The sequence below is a fragment of the Daphnia pulicaria genome, chromosome 1, assembly GCF_021234035.1.
Source record: "Daphnia pulicaria isolate SC F1-1A chromosome 1, SC_F0-13Bv2, whole genome shotgun sequence".
NCBI lineage: Eukaryota > Metazoa > Arthropoda > Branchiopoda > Diplostraca > Daphniidae > Daphnia > Daphnia pulicaria.
The window spans coordinates 11050135-11071216 of NC_060913.1; the positions used below are offsets into that span (position 1 = coordinate 11050135).

General features: G+C 39.7%; 6 protein-coding genes across 8 annotated transcripts; 3 read left to right on the forward strand and 3 right to left on the reverse strand.

The window, feature by feature from the left end:
* The first annotated feature begins 1243 nt into the window (after positions 1-1243).
* On the forward strand, positions 1244-3733 carry LOC124320676. The gene is made up of 6 exons (XM_046783540.1): positions 1244-1328; positions 2297-2623; positions 2695-2996; positions 3067-3213; positions 3292-3382; positions 3447-3733. Exons 2-6 carry the CDS (start codon positions 2518-2520, stop codon positions 3482-3484), a joined length of 684 nt encoding a protein of 227 aa, XP_046639496.1. The 5' UTR covers positions 1244-1328; positions 2297-2517; the 3' UTR covers positions 3485-3733.
* A 172-nt stretch (positions 3734-3905) lies between these two features.
* Positions 3906-6098, reverse strand: LOC124320675 (5' exonuclease Apollo-like). Of its 2 annotated transcripts, XM_046783539.1 has the most exons (7): positions 5955-6098; positions 5764-5875; positions 5423-5702; positions 5257-5348; positions 5098-5195; positions 4950-5034; positions 3906-4867 (listed from the first exon to the last, which is right to left on the reverse strand). In XM_046783539.1, exons 2-7 carry the CDS (start codon positions 5842-5844, stop codon positions 4040-4042), a joined length of 1464 nt encoding a protein of 487 aa, XP_046639495.1. In that variant the 5' UTR covers positions 5845-5875; positions 5955-6098; the 3' UTR covers positions 3906-4039. The 2 variants fall into 2 exon arrangements, with proteins under 2 accessions (XP_046639495.1, XP_046639494.1); XM_046783538.1 differs by having other exon boundaries at positions 5764-6098.
* Positions 6099-6425: 327 nt separating this feature from the next.
* On the forward strand, positions 6426-7480 carry LOC124320678 (signal peptidase complex catalytic subunit SEC11A-like). Its single transcript, XM_046783542.1, has 5 exons — positions 6426-6686; positions 6746-6855; positions 6925-7074; positions 7133-7310; positions 7375-7480. The coding sequence occupies exons 1-5, from the start codon at positions 6639-6641 to the stop codon at positions 7423-7425; spliced, it is 537 nt and encodes a 178-aa protein (XP_046639498.1). The 5' UTR covers positions 6426-6638; the 3' UTR covers positions 7426-7480.
* Positions 7481-9939, reverse strand: LOC124320677 (dolichyl-diphosphooligosaccharide--protein glycosyltransferase subunit 2-like). The gene is made up of 7 exons (XM_046783541.1): positions 9831-9939; positions 9196-9743; positions 8719-9128; positions 8049-8655; positions 7893-7988; positions 7761-7836; positions 7481-7700 (listed from the first exon to the last, which is right to left on the reverse strand). The coding sequence occupies exons 1-7, from the start codon at positions 9841-9843 to the stop codon at positions 7546-7548; spliced, it is 1905 nt and encodes a 634-aa protein (XP_046639497.1). The 5' UTR covers positions 9844-9939; the 3' UTR covers positions 7481-7545.
* An 827-nt stretch (positions 9940-10766) lies between these two features.
* Positions 10767-12770, reverse strand: LOC124320743 (46 kDa FK506-binding nuclear protein-like). Of its 2 annotated transcripts, none has more exons than XM_046783626.1 (8): positions 12611-12770; positions 12358-12450; positions 12124-12283; positions 11893-12068; positions 11695-11831; positions 11544-11634; positions 11212-11327; positions 10767-11152 (listed from the first exon to the last, which is right to left on the reverse strand). In XM_046783626.1, the coding sequence occupies exons 1-8, from the start codon at positions 12618-12620 to the stop codon at positions 10892-10894; spliced, it is 1044 nt and encodes a 347-aa protein (XP_046639582.1). In that variant the 5' UTR covers positions 12621-12770; the 3' UTR covers positions 10767-10891. The 2 variants fall into 2 exon arrangements, with proteins under 2 accessions (XP_046639582.1, XP_046639581.1); XM_046783625.1 differs by having other exon boundaries at positions 11695-11834.
* Positions 12771-13044: 274 nt separating this feature from the next.
* Positions 13045-15891, forward strand: LOC124320745 (E3 ubiquitin-protein ligase MARCHF8-like). The gene is made up of 5 exons (XM_046783627.1): positions 13045-13430; positions 13507-13589; positions 13660-13840; positions 13909-14101; positions 14194-15891. The coding sequence occupies exons 1-5, from the start codon at positions 13272-13274 to the stop codon at positions 14661-14663; spliced, it is 1086 nt and encodes a 361-aa protein (XP_046639583.1). The 5' UTR covers positions 13045-13271; the 3' UTR covers positions 14664-15891.
* The last annotated feature ends 5191 nt before the right edge of the window (positions 15892-21082 follow it).

Genomic DNA, 21082 nt, shown 5'->3' on the forward strand with positions numbered 1-21082 from the left:
TGGCACAGCAGCGTTTTAACAAGCATTCTTCCGCTTAAGTGCATAGACGGTGTTTTTTTGGGTAACTAAATCCGTAAAAATACAACTACACCCTTGTTCGCATTGGTAAGGCGGATTATTAGCTGGGGTTTTCAGAGCGATAAAATTCCCTCTCATTCGATAAATCGATTTATGTTAAAGAATGGGCGAGACAAGAAATAATCAAATAATCACGTCAACATATTTAGACTTAGTGTTTGCTAGCGGTCGGATTTGGCTAAAAGCGGCGAGTTTCAGCGAGGGGGGGGGACTAGTATAACGAGAAAATATGGCAGCTGAATATCGATCCTTATAACTGTAGGTCCTTATTATTATCCATCTTTCTACGTTGGATCGAATCCAATAAGGGACGACGACGCCATTGATAAGAAAGACTACGCTAGCGTGACAAAAAAATGAAACCAATTGATTTTTTTCTTCGTTTTTCCATTGTTCCCGATGTGAACTTTTAAGGACGCACCACCACACAGAAGAATTTGGTGTCGATGATTATATCTATAAATTTGTCATCACTTCACAAAAGGATGAGTAGAAGAGAATAATAAACGACAGTCTTTTGGAGAGGACGCTAAATTTAAAGAAATCAATGGAATGGCGTGTGGGGTCACCATTAAAGACCATCATTCGATCATCGACTTTTCCGTGCCAATCAATACTTTACAATACGTACAGAGAGCTTGTTCCAACTGAATTTTAGTCACGTGGATCAATGCACTGAGCTCAAAGGGTTGGGTGACTTTGTATCTTCCGGGAAAAAAAAAGATGAAAGCCGCAGCCACAAGCAAGCGCGAGGGCTTTATAAGATGTCGTCATCTTGTACTTTCTTCATGGGCTTTGATGACAAAAAAAAAAAAAAAAGGAAAAATCTTGCTTCAGATAAAGCTGGCATTGCAGAATTGAATCGAAGAAGAGTACCGTGCAAGATAAAGTCAAATTCGGATGTAAAATCCCGATAATCTCTATATGTTATTTGAATTTCAATATAGATTTTTCACCTTCTGGGAAACCCGAACAGTGTGAGCCAGTATACATGCAATTCTTCATCCTTTCCAATCTTATTATGAATTTTTTGGCCATATGATTCGTTCGAAACCTCCCCCAAAAAAGGAAAAAAAAAAGAAAAGTTCTTCCCGCATGCGCATCTCGTCTGCCAAGAACCTGACAGAAGCAAGAGAATGGATGACACGATCTGTTACAGTATAATTCCAAATCAGTTGCCGCCAGTTGCCAAGTTGAAAGTCGTCGACTTAGTCTATTGCTGCTCGAAATTGAAGACGCTAATAAACAAGGTAAGACAAAATTATCCTGTGCTTTCGAATTCGTTCGAGTTGTCTGAGAATAATGTAATTACTATTTATCGTGCTACTGAAAAACTGGCAAAATTCTTAAACTGCCCAGCTTCGTGGCGTATTGATTACCTCAACGTGTAGTGCTGCCGACCGGTGGGAACTATGGTTTCGTTTATTCCCATAAAGTGCAAAATGTTCTGTAATCAAGTCTAAAATGTGTGCTGGCTTTTAGTTGGTCAAACAAAAATACTGGAATCTGTTTCTTTACTTTTTGATTTTCTTATAAGCCTAATAATAGTGACTACTTTAAATAAAATATCAATTTTCTTTGTCATTAGAGCCTATACTGAATTGAACTCGCCTCTTTTAGCTCATTTTAATCCCTGTATACACAACAGAATAATGGGCTCGTACTCTTCATGCGCAGTAGTGCGTGACATTTTTTGCTAAATTGTTTCATTGGACTGCGTGACTCTAAAGAAAAATGGCTAAAGGTGTGGGATTAATTCCCCGATAGTTTGAGTTCTTGTCCTCAGTAGAAAAAAAAAATTAAAGAATAATACCAATCAAGAGAAATAATAACCAAGAAAGCTGACAAGTTACCGGAAGGAATCTTCCAAAGCAGAAAAAATTAATTAATCAATAGTGCGATGTGGTCTGAAACATTCTGACTACTTGAATTTCTGGGAAAACCATTAACTTTTCGTCTAGATCGCAACTCTTTTCCTGTACTTTGTTAATGAATTGTTCGCATAAAATGGGAGTTTAATTAACTCTGGTTTATGTGGGTGATTAGTACATTTTAAATCTTTGTCGGTGTGTGTACCATTAACGTGTGGTGAGCAACTGAAGCGCTGCATATGGTTATAAATGTAGGCGTGGAACAGTAAGCGAGTTCACCGCTGTATTGATTTGGTCCAATGGGCGCATTTCTCACTTGTTCCCCCTCTCTCTCGTCTCTCTCGTAGAGTTTGGCTGAAAAGATCTGCGCAGATTCCAGTTGACCTGCTGTGACGGAGCAGCCGCAGTCGAAGTATACCAAAGTATAACGCTTTAGCAATAAGAGGAACACGCTGTATACCCTTGAGGAAACCGAGGTAGTCGGAAAGGCTTCTGAAGATTTATAATATTCCGTGTTGTTTCTCGAGTGTGGCAACGGGAAAACCCGCAAAGAAACAGCCCAGCAATCATGGCCGCCGAACAGCAATTGAAAGATAAAAAAAAGAATCGATTCCGCGAACGCTTTCTATTGACACAGGCAGCATCACTGGACGAAGTAGTGACTCCATCGGCAGGTATATTGGACCTATACTTAAACACTTAACAAGCTGAAGAAACGTTAAAACAAAATGTGACCGGACCTCAGGATCGACGGAAGGTGACGATCCGTCTCGCACCGCGGCTTCTACTAGCTTGTCGAATTGTAGCCGAATGCGGAGAATGCTCTTCCGGCGTACGAGAAGTGAGACGGAAGGTGGAACGCGTAGTCCGCGCGTTAGTAAAGCAAATTCTATCGCCAACTCAACTCCGGAACAGGGTCATCCGCGCTTGAATTTCACACCTCAATCAGCTGTTTTGGAAGAGGGTTCCACTGCGTCAACGGTGGTCACGCGACTCCAGTCCTTGATGCCCCGATCACCACCACCTCCTTACGACGGCAATTCTGAGGTCAGAAAATGTGGCAAGAAATGTGCGATTACTACTTCATAAAAATAAAATAAATGTTTGTGTTTTTTAGAGCGAATCGGTACGTTCGGGGAGTATATGTCCACCCACTTATGATGAAGCAATGGCGCAGAACGGACCCAACGACCAGAACGATTCGAATCTTTCAACAATGGTTACTGCCATGCCGATTGGATACTGCAACTGTCGTGAATGTCAAGTATTAAGACCCTTGAAAGAGCTGAGCAAACATTCGTGAAATAAAACTGAGCTGCTAATATTATTTACGGGCCTATAGGCTAGATACTTCAACGCCGAAGATGAGGAACAAGAGGACAATTGTGGCGATGCAGTTTTCCCAATGGAGACTCATGTGCTGATGCAAGAAGGTCCTTAGGTTTTTTCCAATCTTAAAATTTAATTTGTTTTTTAAAAATATTTCTCGTTCAATAGTCCTTGCTGACGGAATGGCTTTTTGCAGCCTCATGTGATATGGCGAATTTGAAATTTCACATGAAGATATGGGAAAAACGCGCAAGACCAATGGAACAGCAGATTTCCTGACGCGGCAAAATCCACAGACAAGAAAACTAATATATAAGCCGAGAGTAAAAACTCAAAGCCATAATTCTTTATTTCCCCCCCAGAATAATATATAAATCCAGCTACATTTATAAAGAAATAACTCGTATGATTTTAGAACGTAAAGGATAACTTGGACCGTCTAGATTATAACAGAATAACAGCAAAAACATCTTTTTGCTTTCATACCCTAAGTGTTTGTTAAAACCAAAGATCTGATTTCGAATGTCGGGGTGAGAGGAAAAAAAACAGCATTTAACCTGATTTTCTTTTATTTATACATTGAACACAAAAGGCAATTATAGTAATAAATGAAAGACTGAAAAGACGTTGAGAGTTTCACAAATTATATGCTGTTGCAATTATTTATAGTATTACTTCCAATGAATCCATAAATATATGACTTGTTGCGACTGGTAGATACAAAACAGAAATTGGGTAATAGGAACACGTTTGCTATTCCATTAATTTTGCATAGGAATGTCTGTGAACGGCTGATAAATCTTGTGCAAAGACATTAACTTTTCGAAGGCATCCGAGTATAAAGTATACTCATTGTTATTTTCTTCTCCAAACTGATCTAGATCCGAGCATATTGAAAAAACAATTGAATCGACCTCAGTGACAACCTCGTCCAGTTCTCCGGATGTTGTGGTAAGTAAAGGTGACGTTTGGGCAGCAACGGGTATTCGAGGCGATCCCAATTCAAGGTGCAATTCTTCGTCCATGTCTTCACTTAATGCTGTATCTTCCGTTCCGGTAGGCGCAATAGGCATTGGCGATTGAAATTGGCTGACTGCTGAGTAAAAATAATCGGGAGCCTGACTATTGAAAACCGGGCTATCAAAACTGCTAATTTCCATCGAATCGGAAGTGATGTCGTCGGTCATTTCAGCTGCTTTTATGGTGGCCAGGTAGCTGTGAAATTTGTCAATGATCGACAAACCCGGTTTTTGGGTATTGGTTCTTACGATACGCTCAACCAAGCCTGGTTGTAGAAAATCGAGGCATTTAGCCAGTTCTGACGCTGAACTGTGGTTGCTATAAGGCACAGTGAAAATGAGCTCATCATCTTTGAATTTACAAGACTTATACAGCAATCCGGATGCTGTTAGTTTGATGGCAATTGTCGGCATCTCAGAATTCTTCTTCTTCAAATCAAATTGGGAAATCTGATTTAATTTTTCAAACCAAAGCAGGCTGTCAGCTTGATCTGTGGTGAAAATTTCCTCGCAAGGTAAACCTAACAAACGGTAGCACTTCAAGATAGTTTCTGGAACATACACTTTCTCCTATAGATCACAAACAAAAACAAATGGTATTCAGTTAGAATAGTTTAGTAATGATATACCACGAAAATGGTTCGCAATTTACCTTCCTTTCTAAAGAAGCCTGTAACAACACATCCTCTTTACCAATGCTCTGACATCCGAATATGATTCGATGGTACGGATGATTTCTGTTGGACAAAATTAATAAAATACGGTTCAGAAAATTTTACTTCAGAAAATTGAATACTAACTTCATGATCTTTAAAACATCTAGCGTACATTGTTCTCTCGTAGGAAACTCATTGCCGATATACTCAAAGGTGTTGTCAATGTATAACACATTTAGATCCTTTTAACAAAATTAGAATAAAATCAAAACTATTTTAGCTTAGTTAAGTAGTTGTTTATACTTTGCTTTCTGACAGATTTTTTAAAACAGGATCGTTAATCATGGATTCACACCATCGAAAATCTCCGGTGTAAAGTAGACGGCCAAAACTTCCTGTGCAAGTAAACATCAAGAGAATTTTAATTCAGACATTAGAATGTTATGTAAAAAAAATATATTTGATTTACCTTCAAATAGATACATCACTGATCCTTTTATGTGATTAGCATCTATGGGAGTGACTGAAACAAACCTGCTACCATTTTCATCACTTTTTCCATACTCAGGTGGTAAACTCATTTTGTAACTAACACCAATTTCCAATGGTTTGATCAATTCAGGGTTAACTTTGAGCATAGAGATTGCTAGGTCACGATTCAAACTTGATGTGTAAATGGTTTCTGTCCAAGTACTTGTTAGACCTTTTGTATGATCAGTATGCAAATGTGTGAGAAAGTACAGGTATGTCTGGTGGGATAAAAAATACTTTCGGTAAAAAAAATAATTTTTAAAATTTTCCTATATGTACCTTGAATAAACCATTACTTGGAGGTAATTTCCAGAAATCAACAGCAATAGGTAAACCAGTAAGCAGTTTACCATTTGTCATTTTAGTTTTAAACAAGGCTGTTTTTTTTTTGCTGAAAATAAGGTGTTTGTGAATAGTAGATTTTGTTAATACTGCTTGAACAAAACAATAATCATTTTTAAAAATATTACTGTTCGTGAATCAGAGTGTATGTTTGAACTGAGAGAAATGTGTTAAAGTCATAAGGACAAAAATGGGAACTCGGTCAACTAGTACTCAACTCGGTTCAAAAATGAAAACACAAAAAGCTACTGTCATATGTCACGAAATATGTGGCTGCTCTAGATTCTAAATAATTTTACCTGTTCTTTCTTCTTGGCGACAGCGCCACAGCGGGTGTGTTAGGAAATAAGGGGGCTCGTTTTTTTCCCGAAGTAGGCTACATCTACAACTCTTCAAGTCTTCAAAAACACAAGCAGATCCAAAAAATCAAAAATCAAACTTTTGATAGGATTATATATTCATACACTTTTGGATTTTTGGTTGAAAATATAAAAAAAGAGAACCTTGCTAACGCAGGGCCGCAGGGGAGCTGACAAATCACAAATGACAATTCGTTTTTACCGGCTTTACCTATCACTTGAAAGGTTGAAACACACCGCTAGATGGAGAAAGGACTATTACACGTCACTTCAACCGGCAGACAGCAGCCTCTAAAGTAACGTCACATTTGTGTGTAATAAGGGTTGTTTTTTTTCCTCTTGAAATTCATGATTTGTTGAATAGTTAGACTTGACAAGTTTCTATAGAAGACGTAAATTTAGAACGGATTGAAATTTATTTCGTTGCAACGTGTATTTAACAAAACTTAAAAAATGCTGGGATCGATGCTAGAAGAGTTCCAGCGGATGAACAAACGTCAAGTATAAAGTGATAACTTCCTATCTTTATGTGTTCTAATGTGCATTACTTGTTTCTTTAGTTTTTCTATCAGGTGCTGAGTTTTGGTATGATTGTTTCTTCAGCTCTTATGATCTGGAAAGGTTTAATGGTAGTTACTGGTAGTGAAAGTCCAATTGTTGTGGTTCTGAGGTGATACTTATACTTATATTCTTAACTTCTAACCAAATTGATAACCTTTGCAATATTTAATTTATATAGTGGTTCAATGGAGCCTGCATTCCATAGAGGAGATTTGTTATTTTTAACAAATCCTACTGATGAACCCATCAGAGTTGGTGAAATCGTTGTATTTAAAATTGAAGGAAGAGACATCCCCATAGTCCACCGAGTCCTCAAAGTCCATGAAAAGTAAGTTTGATCTTTATCATTAGTTGATTTGTTCAAATAATTACATCTGTTATTTAAGGGGGAATGGTACCACCAAGTTTCTCACAAAAGGTGACAACAACCGTGTTGATGACAGAGGACTCTATGCCCCAGGTCAGCTCTGGTTAACTCCTCGTGATGTAGTTGGTAGAGCTAAAGGTTTCCTACCATATGTTGGAATGGTTACAATTATGATGAATGAATACCCCAAACTTAAGGTACAAGCAGCTGGCAGATAAATGATTTTATTTCTCTAGCCTAACTTTTTATATTTTCATTCAGTATGCTGTCCTTGCCTGCCTCGGTCTTTATGTGCTGATTCACAGAGAATAATTTAATGTGTTCACGCTTTTTCGTGGTATAAATAAAGCTCATGTCAACAACACAATCAGCAGACTCAAGTTATTTTTATTCAAGAAATCACTTTAAGTGAACACATTGATAAATAAATCATCAATTTTGCTTTGTGGTGTTCTTCCTCTTGGCAGCAATTTGAGTTAGCATATAGTTTCCACTAACAAATGCAGGCAAAGCAAGAACTGCAAGCCACTTGAGCGTCTGGAACATATTGAGGTATAACCAGAAGGAAACGAACAGGACGAAAATACCTAATAGAAAAAAAAAACAGTTAGTTAAATCCGCTTTTGCAAATCTATACGATGTATTACCTCCAATGCTCAAATGGAACCCAAGAGCGCTAAGCGAAAATGATAGGGAAGAGAAGTTGATTCCCAGACGCGAAACCTAATATAAAAACTATTTAGTAGAAAATTAATACATACATGTATGCTTTTTTTTACCATAACAATGAAAATAATGAAAGGAAGAATCACTAGTAGAGTGAAAGTGTTGGAAACGATGCCAGGAGGACGCTTCTCTGGTTCACGGAACATGTGCTATTTAAAAAATAACTGATGTTATTCAAATTTCAGATTAAGTTTTTGCAGAAGTTTTACCTTAATTTCAGGTTTAACGCGGTACATTTCAGAAGCCTTGGATGTTTTGGGCAGTCCTGCACTTGGAGCAGCAAAAGAAAGTTGAAGTTCGGCAACTTGCCAAACAGTTGGATTTTCAATGACGGCATCACCAACGATCAAATCCATGGAATATTGACCAGAGAGGTACAGAAAATCCTTAGCTTTAGTGGCCAGATCCAGATCAAATTTATATGCATCATTGACGTCGGGCTCCGCAACAAAGAAAATTTCTTGTTGGGATTCGCGATGAGTCAGTCGAATAAAAGCTTGATGGACAGTTACTAATTCCTTTGTTAGAGTGTCCCGTAACAGGAACTTAAGAATCAGTTTTTGATGCGAGTCAGCTTCGATGCTGCCGTCGAGTTTCTGTGGATATGTAATTTTCTTAAGCTTGGCCGCTGTTGATTGGTCAGAGTCAGCTGTTCCAATTTCTGTTTCCTCGATAGCGATCTTGGTCAAAACTTTGACTTCTACCAAAGCTCCAACATTTCCAACCAGACGAGACTCATCAGTTGCCGAGGCACTTAGGGCTACTTTGTAAACTCCTTTGCCGGGATTGCTTGACATCAAGTCCAACTCAAACATACTGGAAAAAGAAAATGAAAATGAAGCAGATTGCTGCTCAAATAAAATTTTAAAAAATTCTTACCCATCCTTGGGAGTCAGTTGCTTCTGTGACAGAACAACAGCGTCATCGATAGTACGAGTCGCTGAATCTGCGACAACGTTCAGCGATCCCAAACTCTTGCCTAGAATATTGCTAACTCTCACTTGAAATTTGGGTTCACTCTTGGAAACAGCAGCCTTGCTAGCCAGAGTGATGGCAACAGGAATGTGGAAAGCATTATCAGACAACACAGAGGTGACTTCCAGAAGGTAGTAAATTCCCTTGACAGTCTGAACAGATTTACGGCTAACAAAGTATTCAGCAAACTTGTTAGCTTGTTCTTTACTAATCAAAGGAGCTTGGCCAACTGTATTAGCTAGCTTATAAGCACCACTAATAACTAGAGCTGTAACACTAAGACCACCTTCAAACTGCAACATCTTCCCATCCACCTAAAAATGTTTCAAAAAAGGTATTGTTAAACTTTAACATTTTACTTATATTAATAGGCATATTTACCTGATCAGCTTGCACAACAGCATCTTCAATCCTGCCAAATATAGATGAAACATCACCATCCAAAATAGAAGCAATCTGGAATGCTTGTCCCAAATTTGAAATACTGTCATCCTTCTTTAGAGCAGCATTAAGTGCTTTCAAAACTTTAGGAGCATCAAGTGAGACACCAAATGAAGAAAGGGCTCCTGTTGCAAAAAAGAGCTCTGACACTCCACTGGAAGCAGTTATGGCTGCTTCTAGTTTCTCTTTTTGTGTTGTAGATAGCTGAGCAGAACAGCTTAAAACGGAAGAGACTTTTCCTATATGAAACAGAGTTTCAGTGTTTTGGGACTCAAGTTTAGCACTGAGTTTCTGGCAAAGGCCATCTTTGTTTGGGATGTCTGAATCTAAAAGTGCCAGGCCTCGAATAGCGTAATCGAGTGGAGCTGCATCTTCACTATTCAAGCCAGAAAGCAGAATATCCTTCAATCTGGACTGATCATTAGTATTCAGGAAGGAAGTAATTCCCAATGACGAGGCACAAAGCAGCAAAATATTGAATACGATCACTAAAGAGACAAATAAAAAATGTTGATGGGTTAATGAAATTACTAAAACCATTAAATATAAATCGTGTAGTTTATGATTTCGTTTACCTATAACTCGCATTTTTTTGGTTGATGATAGTAATGCCGGCAGACCGGTGTAAGATCTTGACAGCAAAGTGACAACTTTACAAGAGTTTTCGCCCAATAGTAAGTAGCCACCTATATTAGTCATAGCAAAATCTAAATAAAACTGATGATTTTGGCTAAATATTATTTTTCTAGAAAATAAAATTATTGAACTGGTTTAAATAATAAATCCATAAAATAAAAGTTTACGGATTTTTTTTTTATTTAGTTTTGATTTGACTGAAATACGTCATTTTGAATTTGAATTGAATTTGAATGTTGGAAAAATTACATTTTCAGTGTAGGCCTACAAAGTACGATGAAAGTAGGGTCTAGGAAAATATTGAAAACTCGTAAAATACCTTTCGAAATTGACCATAAATTAATGATTCGTTAAATAAACATAATAACTCGTTATTAAAGGAGAAAAGGGGAGATTTTGGGTGTTGAAATGTATGAATGGTACTGATTGTGATTGTGGGTTTTCCGTTTTCCCAATTCCCTTAACCTCATGCTTAAGTTAGTTCAAGAATATCGAGGGAACTAAGATTATTTAAAATTATTTAAACGAGGTCCATTTATTTAATTATAAATATACTAAACAAATATATGCAAATTTGGTGAACATTGTTAATTAAAAGATTGACCATTACCATGCATTTTTTTAATATGATCACTTTAACAACATTGTACTGTTTTAACAATTGATACAAAATATCAACTTGAATAGTTTACAACCACAAAACTATCCTGACCCTTCAACATTTAGCAACTTACGACCTACTTTTGCACATGCCACTGCCAGCCCTCAGTGTCCCCAAACTATATTTGATATCTGATACCGTTATATTTTTTCTCGTCCTTAATTGTTTCAAGTTTTTCACTTATAAAAAACCACTCAGTTCAAAATTAACACTCGATTGTTTGATCCATGTCTATTTACTGTGAAGGGTCTTTGTGAGTGCACAATACGATTACGTTATGCAAATTCTTCGAAACATCAATTCAGACAATAGCAAGCAAGATTGAAAGTACGATTTAATTTAGTTAAGAGCCTTAAGTTCAACATCGAAAACAAGAGTGCTGTTGGGAGGAATTTGTGGAGGAGCACCTCCAGCACCGTAGGCCAATGAAGCTGGAATGGTCAACTTCCTCTTTCCTCCAACTTTCATTCCGGCAACACCTAGATCCCATCCTTTAATTACACGCCCTTGTCCAAGCTTGAATTTGAATCCAGGGCCTTTATTAGTCTGGTCGAACTGCTTTCCATTTTTCGCTAGTTTTCCACAGTAGTAGACAGCCACCTATATAATTAGAAAACTTTCTTAGCACTGTATTTACTGACGAAAATTATTTTTCGTACCATATCTCCCTTCTTGGATTCCGGACCGCTTCCAACTTTCAAGTCTTCAACGACAAGACCGCCTGGCAATGTCTGTTTCGCTGGTGATTTGGGGGCCTCTGCTTTTGTTTTTTTATCTGTAAACGCAACATAATTGTTATTCCTCTTACAAAACAGAAGACTGAAACAAAAAAAAAGTTGATTTTTGTTGGTATTGTATTGGACTGAGTGATATTGAAATGGGCATCATGTACAAATCAGTCTCGTAAAAAAAAGTTACTTCTTTTGAAAACCATTAGCTTTTTGTTTCTGTTTCTTATTTTTATTTTGCTGTTGTTGTTGCTGAGGTTTACCGGCTGCTGGAGGAGCACCTTCTTTCTTCACTTGAGGCTGTTGAGCAGGAGCAGCTCCTGCTGGTTTAGGTGACTGCTGCTGTTTCAGGGCCTACAAATACATTGAATATTTAGTCGATACCGCAAGATAGACTAAAATGTATACTCATACCTTCTTTTCCTTCTTCTTTTGGGCTTTGGATAGTTGTTTAGGGGAGGGCTGCTTGGGTTCCTCTTCTTCCTCGGCTTCTTCTTCATCATCATCTTCCTGTTCAATTTCTACCTTCGCTTTCTTTTGGGCTTTGCCATCTTCTTAAACACAAATAAATAATTAAAATGAGTGAAATTTATAAATTTTCACTAGACATACTGGACTTCTCGGGTTGGGCCCTCTTTACAGCTTTGGCTACAAGAGATGCACGAAGATCCTTTATATCCATTTCCTCATCAACATCTTCATCCTCTTCCTCATCCTCATCTTCTTCTTCCTCCTCCATCATGTCACCCAGAGTCATTTCATCATCGTCATCATCACCCAGCAGATATCTAAATACATACAATGATTACTATGCCTGGAAAACTTTACAATAAAAAATTTTACCCTGAGAGATGGACTGATGCTTGACCATGAGAAAAGAGCGAGATGCTATCTCCAGCCTGGAAGTTCAAATCTAAGCATTCTTGCTTGTTACTTTTGTTGAGGTGACACAGAATATACTCCTGTTGTCCCTCGTAGTCCAGCAGAAGGGTAATGTCTTCATCTAAAGCATGGTGGGTGCAACACTTGTTAGACAGGAGAAAAATCCACAGCGTAAAAGAAAAAAATTATACATACCAGTTGCAGAACTTAAATCAAGAGTGGCTTTAGAAATGTGGAAAGAACTATCAACAGTTTGCGAATACTTCTTGCCAGGCTCGATGATCAAACCTAGAAATGCAAAGTAGACTCGTGTTAAGAAAACCACGTGTTACCAACGTGTCGAAATTACTTTTTTCGACACTTAACGATCAATAATTTAAAATTTAACAGTGATCAGCAATCGGCACATTATACATACCAACATTAAAGAACAAGACAAGTTACTTACCCCAGAACATTTTTGATGAATTACAAAGTCAACGTTTAGAAAAATAATGGAAGAGCGATCCTAGTCCTGACGTGGCCGGGAGAAGAATGATACACGAGGTGAGTTGGTGATTTTGAAATGGTTTCTCTTATCGTCGTCCGTTCTGTTAAGGGAAGGGGGAATCAAGCATGACCGTTAGGGGCAGCACTGACAGGAAGGAAATGGGGTTAGGCAACCCACAAATCAAATGGGCGTAGTCAACGAGGACCATTATCGAATTTTTACTTGGAAAACAATATTTTGAAATATTTAATGGTGTTATGAAACTTTTTTTAAACTTTCATTTCCACATACGATTCGTTAATGAATCACGAATGAAAAGTCGGACATAAATGTAAATAAATAGAAGCTATTTTCGTTCAGAGATGGCGACTTCGCATTTTTTGTTTTCTTTTTCATTCACTAGCCGCAGGGTATTTTTCTTGGTTTTTCTTTGGTACGTGAAAAAACAACTCTCAAAAACATTCATTAAATGGCGAGATCTTTTACCTGAAACCGATGGATAATAGTGGCGGTGGGATTTGAACAATCGATTAATCCGTATTAATTCACTAAAGTGTCCTGGAAGAAGTGGAAAAGAAAAGAAATTATATTTTTGTTTGGGGCTCCATCTCAAGTAGATATGCCTCTTCTCAAGGTTGTTGTCTCGTCAACACGAAATTCAACAGAAACCGTGGCTGCACTCGAGAGAGATTTAGACGGGCATTCGCCTTCGTCTTCTACTCACGATGTTAACCAAGAACTGCCTGACCACAGCCAACTGGCCAATGAGCCTTCTCAGGTAGTACTTGCTTTCATTATCAATCTGGTTTGAGAATTGCTCCAATTTTTTAATTTGTTGGTCATGTTGTTTCTAGGAAGAAAGTCCGAATTCCCCTTTGCTGTCTGCAGCTAGCACACTATCCAAGAAAGGATCAATCACATCTCAAGATATTTGCAGGTTTTGGAATGAATACTATGTCACTTTTGCCTCAACATACTCAAGTGTTCTTTCATTATTCTCTCAACAGGATTTGTCATTGTGAGGCCGAGTTTGAGGCCCCTCTAGTTGCTCCTTGCTGCTGCGCTGGCTCATTAAAATATGTGCACCAAGGATGCTTGCAGCGATGGGTTCAGAGTTCCGACATGAAGAACTGTGAACTGTGCAAGTACCCTTTCATCATGCAGACCAAAATCAAACCATTCAAAGAAGTACTAGCCACCATTTACGCTTGTGGTTTTGCTCCATTTATTCAACTCTCTGTTACCTTGAAACGCAGTGGGAAAAGCTTGACATGTCTTCAATGGAGCGTCGCAAACTGGCTTGTTCGGTGACGTTTCACGCTGTCGCATTTACCTGCGTTATATGGTCGCTTTACGTCCTGATTGATCGGTCGGCTGAAGAGTATAATTCGGGTCAATTGCAGTGGCCTTTTTGGACTAAGCTGGTTGTCGTTGCGATTGGATTTACCGGTACGTATTTTTTATTTCCTGCGTTATCCTCTTTCCTTTCTGACAGGTCTGTGATAATTGCTCTTGTTCTCTTTTGTTTTTTCCCCATCCAGGCGGAGTTGTATTTATGTATGTACAGTGTACCATGTACTTGACGCTGTGTCGCAGATGGCGGGCCTATAATCGAGTGATTTTAGTTCAAAATGCCCCCAACAAGGGTGGCAATTCATCGACGACTGTGACGCTGCCTAGCGACTCGGTCGCCACCAAACCCAACGGCGCCAAGAGGAAAGGAGAGAAAAAAGGTTCTGCTCCTGTCCAGTCGGTCGTGACGATCGCCTCGGCTTTCACCGGCGGCAATCTGCGGTCCAAAGTAGGTGGAGGTGGTAGCACTACGGCCATCGACCCCGCTGGCATCGACACCAGTCATGACCACCAGTTGGTCGACACCATCGTCAACGAGTCGCTTCAAGCCGAGGAGATGGCGGCCCTGCTCGATCTGAAGACCCAGCCGTCGACGTCCAAACAGCCGCCAACGCCCGACAGCAACACCCACACAATTCCATCCATTCAGAATGTATGACAATTTTCGTGTTCTCCCCCCCCCCCCCCTTTCCTTCGATCCAGTTGCTTCTCAGTTTAGATCATTAAGAGCTTTATGGAGAAATTAAGAAGAAAGAGAGAGAGAGAGAAATCAGAGGGAATTTCTCATTTTCTACAAGGTTCTTTTGTATCATTTCCGGTGTTCGTTTTGTTTTGTTTTTTTCTCGTCCGGTTCGGTTTTTCTATTTTTCAGTTAATTCCTTTTCTAACCCGCTTACCACGGAGAAATATTTAATTTAGCTATTTTAGTCTAGTCTTCACGTATTCGACTAAACGAATACTCAAAGAAAATGTCGGATAAATTCTACAAGACAAAGAATTATCTAAAAAAAAAATGTACAACTTTGCAAAAGCGATGGAACATTCAAATTAACAAATTGGCAAGTGTTGTTTCAATTACATCAAATGTCGTCCGAGCAGCATCTCGAAAAGTCCGAATCGCTTCGTAAACTTTTGTTTTCTCTCTCTCTCTCGTTAACGGCGATCATTGTGGGAAAAAGAAAAGTAAAAAAGGGAAACAAACAAAAATTAGCAAAAAGAAAAAGAAAAACTACAAAATTTCACTTTGCAGCAGTTTGCGGATCTGTGATAGGCGGCTTAATTATTACACAAATATTATTATATCTCCTATACGATTTTCTTCCCGGATACATGTGTAGAAGAACCAACAACATTTATACACCCCCCGTTTACATTTATTTCTGTCTCCCCAACTGATTTTCTTCGTTAATGGTTTTCCCTTTTTCTTTGTTTTCTCCAGTAATAAAAACTTAGTCCCGTTTGTTGGCTCTTGAGCCGATGCCGTATACCCTCTCGCCGTTGTTGTTACTTGTTTTTCCGTTACTAGTATGTTTTCTTTCTTTTGCTTTCGGTTTATTGTTGTGTCAATTGATCGTTGTTTTCCGTCTGGCGCCAAAAATTCAATCATCCTAAACGCAGAGAATTGATTGGTCGGGAACCCCAGAAGGAATAAACTTGCCGTTGGTGCGACGACGTGTGTTGTGTGTGGATGTGTATTATGGAAATGGCCGTGAATGTTGAATGCCGCAGAGCAAATTCTGTCAACCACTTCTCTTCAACCGTGAAAAAAGGAGGGGGGGAAGGGATGGCACACCTTGTTCTCGTCTCCCTGTTATGGCTCCGTTCATCTCTCTCTCTCTCTTTTCCCTTTATTTTCTATTTGCTCTAATACACGTCGTTTTTTTCCCTTTGGCTCGTCAGTGACTTTTCGCCGACACGACAAAACATTCCCCCCCCCCCCCCCCAAAAAAAAAAAAGATGATGCAAACAATTCAAAGACGCACATGGATTCTAGTAAAATAAAATTGACAAGAAAAGGTGAGTTACGCACGCGAGTCTCAGCCGGAACTCTGATAGCAGAAGGAATCAAAACAAAAAAGGGAATTGCGTATTATTAAATAAGTAGGCGATTACTATGCGGGCCGCATTCGTCAGTATTATATGCAGACGACAAGCGAATAGCCGGAGAACGCGCGTGGGTAATAATAATAATAATAATAATAATATTTTTGAGAAAAGAAACAAAAGGAGACGGTAGAGTCGGCCATCAAAACCGAAAGAAACTCGATTTACTTTTGGGTTGGTTTTATTTTATTTTTTATTTTTTTCCTCCTTGTGTGACGGTGATGGGCCCCTGGCAGCAGCAGAGATGGCGGTCGATGAGATGTGCTGTGTCTGGGAGATGCCAACGATGAAATCATATCGCAGCTACGTTGCCTGAATCACGGAGAGAACCAAAAAGCAGCAGAGAGAGAGAGAGACGTGCGGGTGTGTAATCTTTATGTACTCGACTTTGATCACCCAGTTGATTTCTTTTTCTTCTTTCCTGTTTGCATGCTGATGGTTTATTCGCTTCTATACACCAACCTGCAAGGCTCGGCGGCGCTTCTCTTATGATTCTCTTTTTTATCTTATTGCACGGGCAAAAGAAGAAATGGCGATCAATTTATGTAGATATACGCTCGAGAGAGTTGATGCAGGCAGACAATACAGTACCTGATGATGGAGTGGGCGATAAATGGGCGAAAGAATGTTGCAGCGCCGCCAGCAGCAGCAGCAGTCGCGACTTCGTGATTTCGTGAACGACTAGAACGTGAGCGCCTGTGCGTCTCCATCGCTGGCAGGGCCCGCTGCTGCTATACTCGACCCTTTTCTTCATCACGTCTGACAGCTGAGAACTCGTAAATCGCTCAGCTCTCCCCCCTACCAAAAGAAAGTCTATATCTCCGCTATTTGAAAACAAATGACCCTAAAGCTATATAGACGGCCGCCTTGTCGTGATTCCCGAAAGGATTGGCCAGCCAGCCAGCCAGTCCGCTATATATATACATACATAGTTGTGTTGGTCGGCCTTAGCTGCTCTCTCTGTGTGTGTGTGTGTGTTGTATGTTATTGTAATAAAAAAAAGGAAAAACGAGATCTATGGCTAATGCCATCACGTCCAGCTAACGTCATAAAGTTTGGTAAATGGTCTCATTCCCTGTCCTCGTTACACTACTATACACTACACAGCAGCAGACGATATCAAACGTCTCACGTTTGTTTTTTGGTTGGGGGGTTGAAGGTTTTTCCTTTTTTATTCTTTGAGTCGTGTGCGACCATCACCGCGACGCTCTCGACCGAACGCGCTAAAACTCGATGGAAGGAGATTTTCTTTTTCTCTTTGCAACGCGCCGGCCCCCCCCCCCCCCCCTCTCACCGTGTGCACACACACGAACTGCACTCACACACACGGGGAGATTCGTGAAGGACGTGCGTGAGCGGTGGCCATCAGTCGAGCTCCAACGAAGGTTATATAGCTGGGGATATGTACAAGTCCAAGGACTCGTCGTGCACTTTTCTTTCTTCACGATAGGAAATCGGCGAAATGGTTTGAAGTAGACGAGATAGCCACCTGCTCTCCCGATCAACTGATATGTGTACCGACCTTGTTCAAATAGATCTTAGCAAAGAAAAAACTAAAAATGGAAGACAAGAATTTCTGGATGCCTTTGGCTGAGTCACTGGCTGCATTCTTTCCATTTTTAAATTGATACGCACCCGCCGTCTATTTATTATACTTAAACTTTCAAATTTTATTTTCTCTTCTATTTTTTTGTTTTACTTTGTCAAGCGACTATAGAAAACGCTGACATCAGTCATCGTTCACCGGTTCTTCTCTCGACAGCCAGAGCGCGGAAGCCAAGAAGAAGAAAAACTAAAAATAAATAAAAAAACTAGACGCCATTTACGTTGAATTGGATGTGACATCAACAACAAGGAAATCCCTCACGAAAATAAAATAAAATAAAAAAAAAGTCGGGAATAATCTCACGGCATAGCAAATATACTAGAGACATTATTACAGCAGCAGCGTGGGCGAATAAGATGGCAGCCGTGTGGTTGTGTGTCACTAGTCTTTGCGCGCAGTCACTTTGATGGACGAGGAGGAGCACACCGAGCGGAAAAATATACCGGAAGCCCCTTTATTTATTTCTCAAAGGTATTATATTATATATCCCGCTCCTTATCAAATGCATAGCAGCACGTCATTCACGCACACACAGAGTCGTGTTGGCTCCTTTTTTTCCGTAATATGAATGTAATGCACAGCGCGTGGGAGCGTATTTGATCTTGAACCAGGCGACTACTATATAAACTACACATGCATTTGACGTTGGCGCGAATGTCTAAAGTTGGAGGAAAATGTTTGTGTATACACTCAAACGTACAAAGTGTGCAAGTTGTGTCATCCGCAGGTATTACAACAGCCAGCGCGTATTACTATATATACACTCGCTGCAGCAATACAACTTCAGGATGGATATAAGGCTAGGTCTTTTGGAGGAAATGAGAGTATAACATAACGAGAATGGAACGAAAGAAAAAAAGGGTGCGAGCAGAATAGTAGCTACAAAGAATACAAATAAGAAATAACACTCCGAGACGAGATGGGCGCGTCTTCTGTGAGTTCAAATAAATATCAAAAGGGACCGACATAGCACAGCAAACGGACGTCTTATATATTATAACAAGGAGAGAAAGGCGACGGATGGTAGTCAGCAGCGGAAGAAGAAATGGGCGATGTGGATGTCCCACGAGGATTTCTGATTAGGCAAGAGCCACAGGAGAAAAGGAAGACGAATGAGGAAAAAACAAAGAGGATCAGGCCGGAATGATGCTGTGCCAGCAGCAGCAAGTAGTAGCTATATACACACCGCGGCCGCTATAGATGTAGACTTTGTGATGGGCTCCGTTGATGCTGGGCCTGCGCTTATTAACTATACACGCTGGACGACGTGTATATATCTCTACGTCTCTTTGGCGGAAAGCCCCTGGGCGACGATGTTATATCCCCGCCCTGTTGCAATGATCTATACACACACCAGACTCACCGAGTCTAGATACTCTTATATATACACACATCATCAATGAAGCTTTGGCGCTAATCGAGTTAATCACCAATATAAACGACAGCAATTTGTTAAGTGTCCGCATTTTCCCTGGCCAATAATTATAATAGAAATGAATAATCAGAAGCTCTTCCTTATTATCTTACAAAAGTCCTCATTAATCGCATTTAAACTTGAAGAGGCCGGACGGCTGCTGCTGCTGGATGAACCGCACAGCACCCTTTTCGGTCAAAGTTACCGACAATTAACTTCACATCGGCTCAGCGGGAAAGAAGAGTGTGGTCAGCAGCGCTAATGATTTGTCGGACCTAATACACCCCGACCATTGTTATCAATTCTTTTTTTTTCTGATTTATAGATTAGTACATCTAACAGCTCTATATATAGTCAATCTTCTTTATACTCTATATTTAGCAGGCCTTTTCTCTCCTCGCGTGAACTGAGAGAGAGAGAGATCAGACTTTTCTGGCGGGGAGCAGCGCCGGATACAATAGTATTTCATTAGACGCGATTTATTACAATGGTTTTGCGCTGCTTGCTGGCTATATAGTTTTCTTCCTTGTTCGTGTATTACTACATCTCACTTGTTACTTTCTATTCTTTTTTGGACGTCTCGATCGACTCTATAATGATGACGCACGGCATCCGATGGAAAAGGCAGAAGCCTATTATATATTATGTAACAGCATATTACTATTTCGTGTGTATACTACTCGTTAATGCTCCGCAAATGGCCACCTTCAGCCTTTTTTTGGGCCATTCGCTCGTTTATAAATACAACAGCATTTTCTAGCAGTAGGCGCACACGAACGTAATAGACGACCGGTGGCCCATGTATATAGCCTACATGTAAATGTATGGCCTATAAGCATCGGCACTTTATTTCAAACATTCAAACTTTTGCGGCGAATTCAATTTCCCAATGGACTATGTATAAGAGATGATGAAGGGATAATGTAGGCTGATTCGCTCCCCCGTTGTTGAAAAATACAAGTAACGACTTTTGGGTACATAAATATAGTCGATGGTATAACGAGAAATGAATACAAAAGTTTTGGAATGAGGGGCTTCGGGGGCATTGAAATCGAATGAAGAATCGATCGATAAATGTCAGTTAGACGCGGTGAACGCCGTTTTTTTGTACGTATCCGCGCGTAACGTACGTAACAACAAAAAGTTGTTGGAAAAATTCAAACTTTTATCAATTTGATGGGGCGGTGTTATATACAATGTCTGAAATGTATACTTACATTTTTCGTTGTTATTCTGATGGCCAAATTTTTTAAAGATAACCAGAGTTAATCCATCCGTATTTTTTTTTGGGGGGGTTGTACTAAATATACGGCTGCTGTTATTAAATTCATGTTGATGGTGCTGGCTGGGCAATCATAATAAATATTAATGCGCCCAGCACTTTTGATATCGACCGTGACACGGAATAAGAAGTGGGCCGGGCGCGTCTCCATATCAAAATAGCATCACAACACAAACACATCATCGTTCACTGACACGACCAGATGCATTTGTTCGGTTGATTTCGGTTTCGGCCGTTATCGGTATATAAATATAGGAGAGCAGCAGCTGTTTTATACGGCCACGTTTTCTTTTTTTTTTTAATATTCCATCATACTATACTCTTGTATTTTTAATCTTGATCATTTATTCCACGCTTGGAGCGTGATCGTGTCCGTATACAACGTATTCAAAATTGCTCTTTCCGCCATACATGACGCGCCTGCTGCTGCCCTGCTGGCCAGCATTTGCGTAGAAGAAGAATATAAGATATGAATGGATCATAATCGGTCCGACTGTATATATAGACGTAATGGATCAACTTGGACATTAGGCGAATGGCTGCAGCAGACACACGCATGCACTCTCATTCGCATAGTATCTGTCTATATCAATCTCTCCGTGTATATAGTCTTTGCCCGGTGAGCGTGAGTTATCCAAATCAACCGCCCATGGTAGTCCAACTGGAAAGCCT

What these genes read in the sequence shown, in the direction of transcription:
- LOC124320676 (XM_046783540.1), top strand. Translation starts at nt 2,518, where the DNA reads ATGGCCGCCGAACAGCAATTGAAAGATAAAAAAAAGAATCGATTCCGC. An exon ending in AGTAGTGACTCCATCGGCAG is followed by an intron (nt 2,624 to 2,694) that starts GTATATTGGACC and finishes ACCGGACCTCAG; the next exon opens with GATCGACGGAAGGTGACGAT. An exon ending in TCATGTGCTGATGCAAGAAG is followed by an intron (nt 3,383 to 3,446) that starts GTCCTTAGGTTT and finishes CTCGTTCAATAG; the next exon opens with TCCTTGCTGACGGAATGGCT.
- LOC124320675 (XM_046783539.1), bottom strand. Translation starts at nt 5,844, where the DNA reads ATGACAAATGGTAAACTGCTTACTGGTTTACCTATTGCTGTTGATTTC. An exon ending in AGTGATGTATCTATTTGAAG is followed by an intron (nt 5,349 to 5,422) that starts GTAAATCAAATA and finishes TTACTTGCACAG; the next exon opens with GAAGTTTTGGCCGTCTACTT. An exon ending in AGGCTTCTTTAGAAAGGAAG is followed by an intron (nt 4,868 to 4,949) that starts GTAAATTGCGAA and finishes TGTGATCTATAG; the next exon opens with GAGAAAGTGTATGTTCCAGA.
- LOC124320678 (XM_046783542.1), top strand. Translation starts at nt 6,639, where the DNA reads ATGCTGGGATCGATGCTAGAAGAGTTCCAGCGGATGAACAAACGTCAA. An exon ending in CCAATTGTTGTGGTTCTGAG is followed by an intron (nt 6,856 to 6,924) that starts GTGATACTTATA and finishes TAATTTATATAG; the next exon opens with TGGTTCAATGGAGCCTGCAT. An exon ending in ATGAATACCCCAAACTTAAG is followed by an intron (nt 7,311 to 7,374) that starts GTACAAGCAGCT and finishes ATTTTCATTCAG; the next exon opens with TATGCTGTCCTTGCCTGCCT.
- LOC124320677 (XM_046783541.1), bottom strand. An exon ending in CAACTGACTCCCAAGGATGG is followed by an intron (nt 8,656 to 8,718) that starts GTAAGAATTTTT and finishes TTCTTTTTCCAG; the next exon opens with TATGTTTGAGTTGGACTTGA. An exon ending in GCGTTAAACCTGAAATTAAG is followed by an intron (nt 7,989 to 8,048) that starts GTAAAACTTCTG and finishes TTTTTTAAATAG; the next exon opens with CACATGTTCCGTGAACCAGA.
- LOC124320743 (XM_046783625.1), bottom strand. An exon ending in TGATTTAAGTTCTGCAACTG is followed by an intron (nt 12,284 to 12,357) that starts GTATGTATAATT and finishes ACCATGCTTTAG; the next exon opens with ATGAAGACATTACCCTTCTG. An exon ending in AAAAGAAGAAGGAAAAGAAG is followed by an intron (nt 11,635 to 11,694) that starts GTATGAGTATAC and finishes ATGTATTTGTAG; the next exon opens with GCCCTGAAACAGCAGCAGTC.
- LOC124320745 (XM_046783627.1), top strand. Translation starts at nt 13,272, where the DNA reads ATGCCTCTTCTCAAGGTTGTTGTCTCGTCAACACGAAATTCAACAGAA. An exon ending in ACATCTCAAGATATTTGCAG is followed by an intron (nt 13,590 to 13,659) that starts GTTTTGGAATGA and finishes TTCTCTCAACAG; the next exon opens with GATTTGTCATTGTGAGGCCG. An exon ending in CGTTGCGATTGGATTTACCG is followed by an intron (nt 14,102 to 14,193) that starts GTACGTATTTTT and finishes TTCCCCATCCAG; the next exon opens with GCGGAGTTGTATTTATGTAT.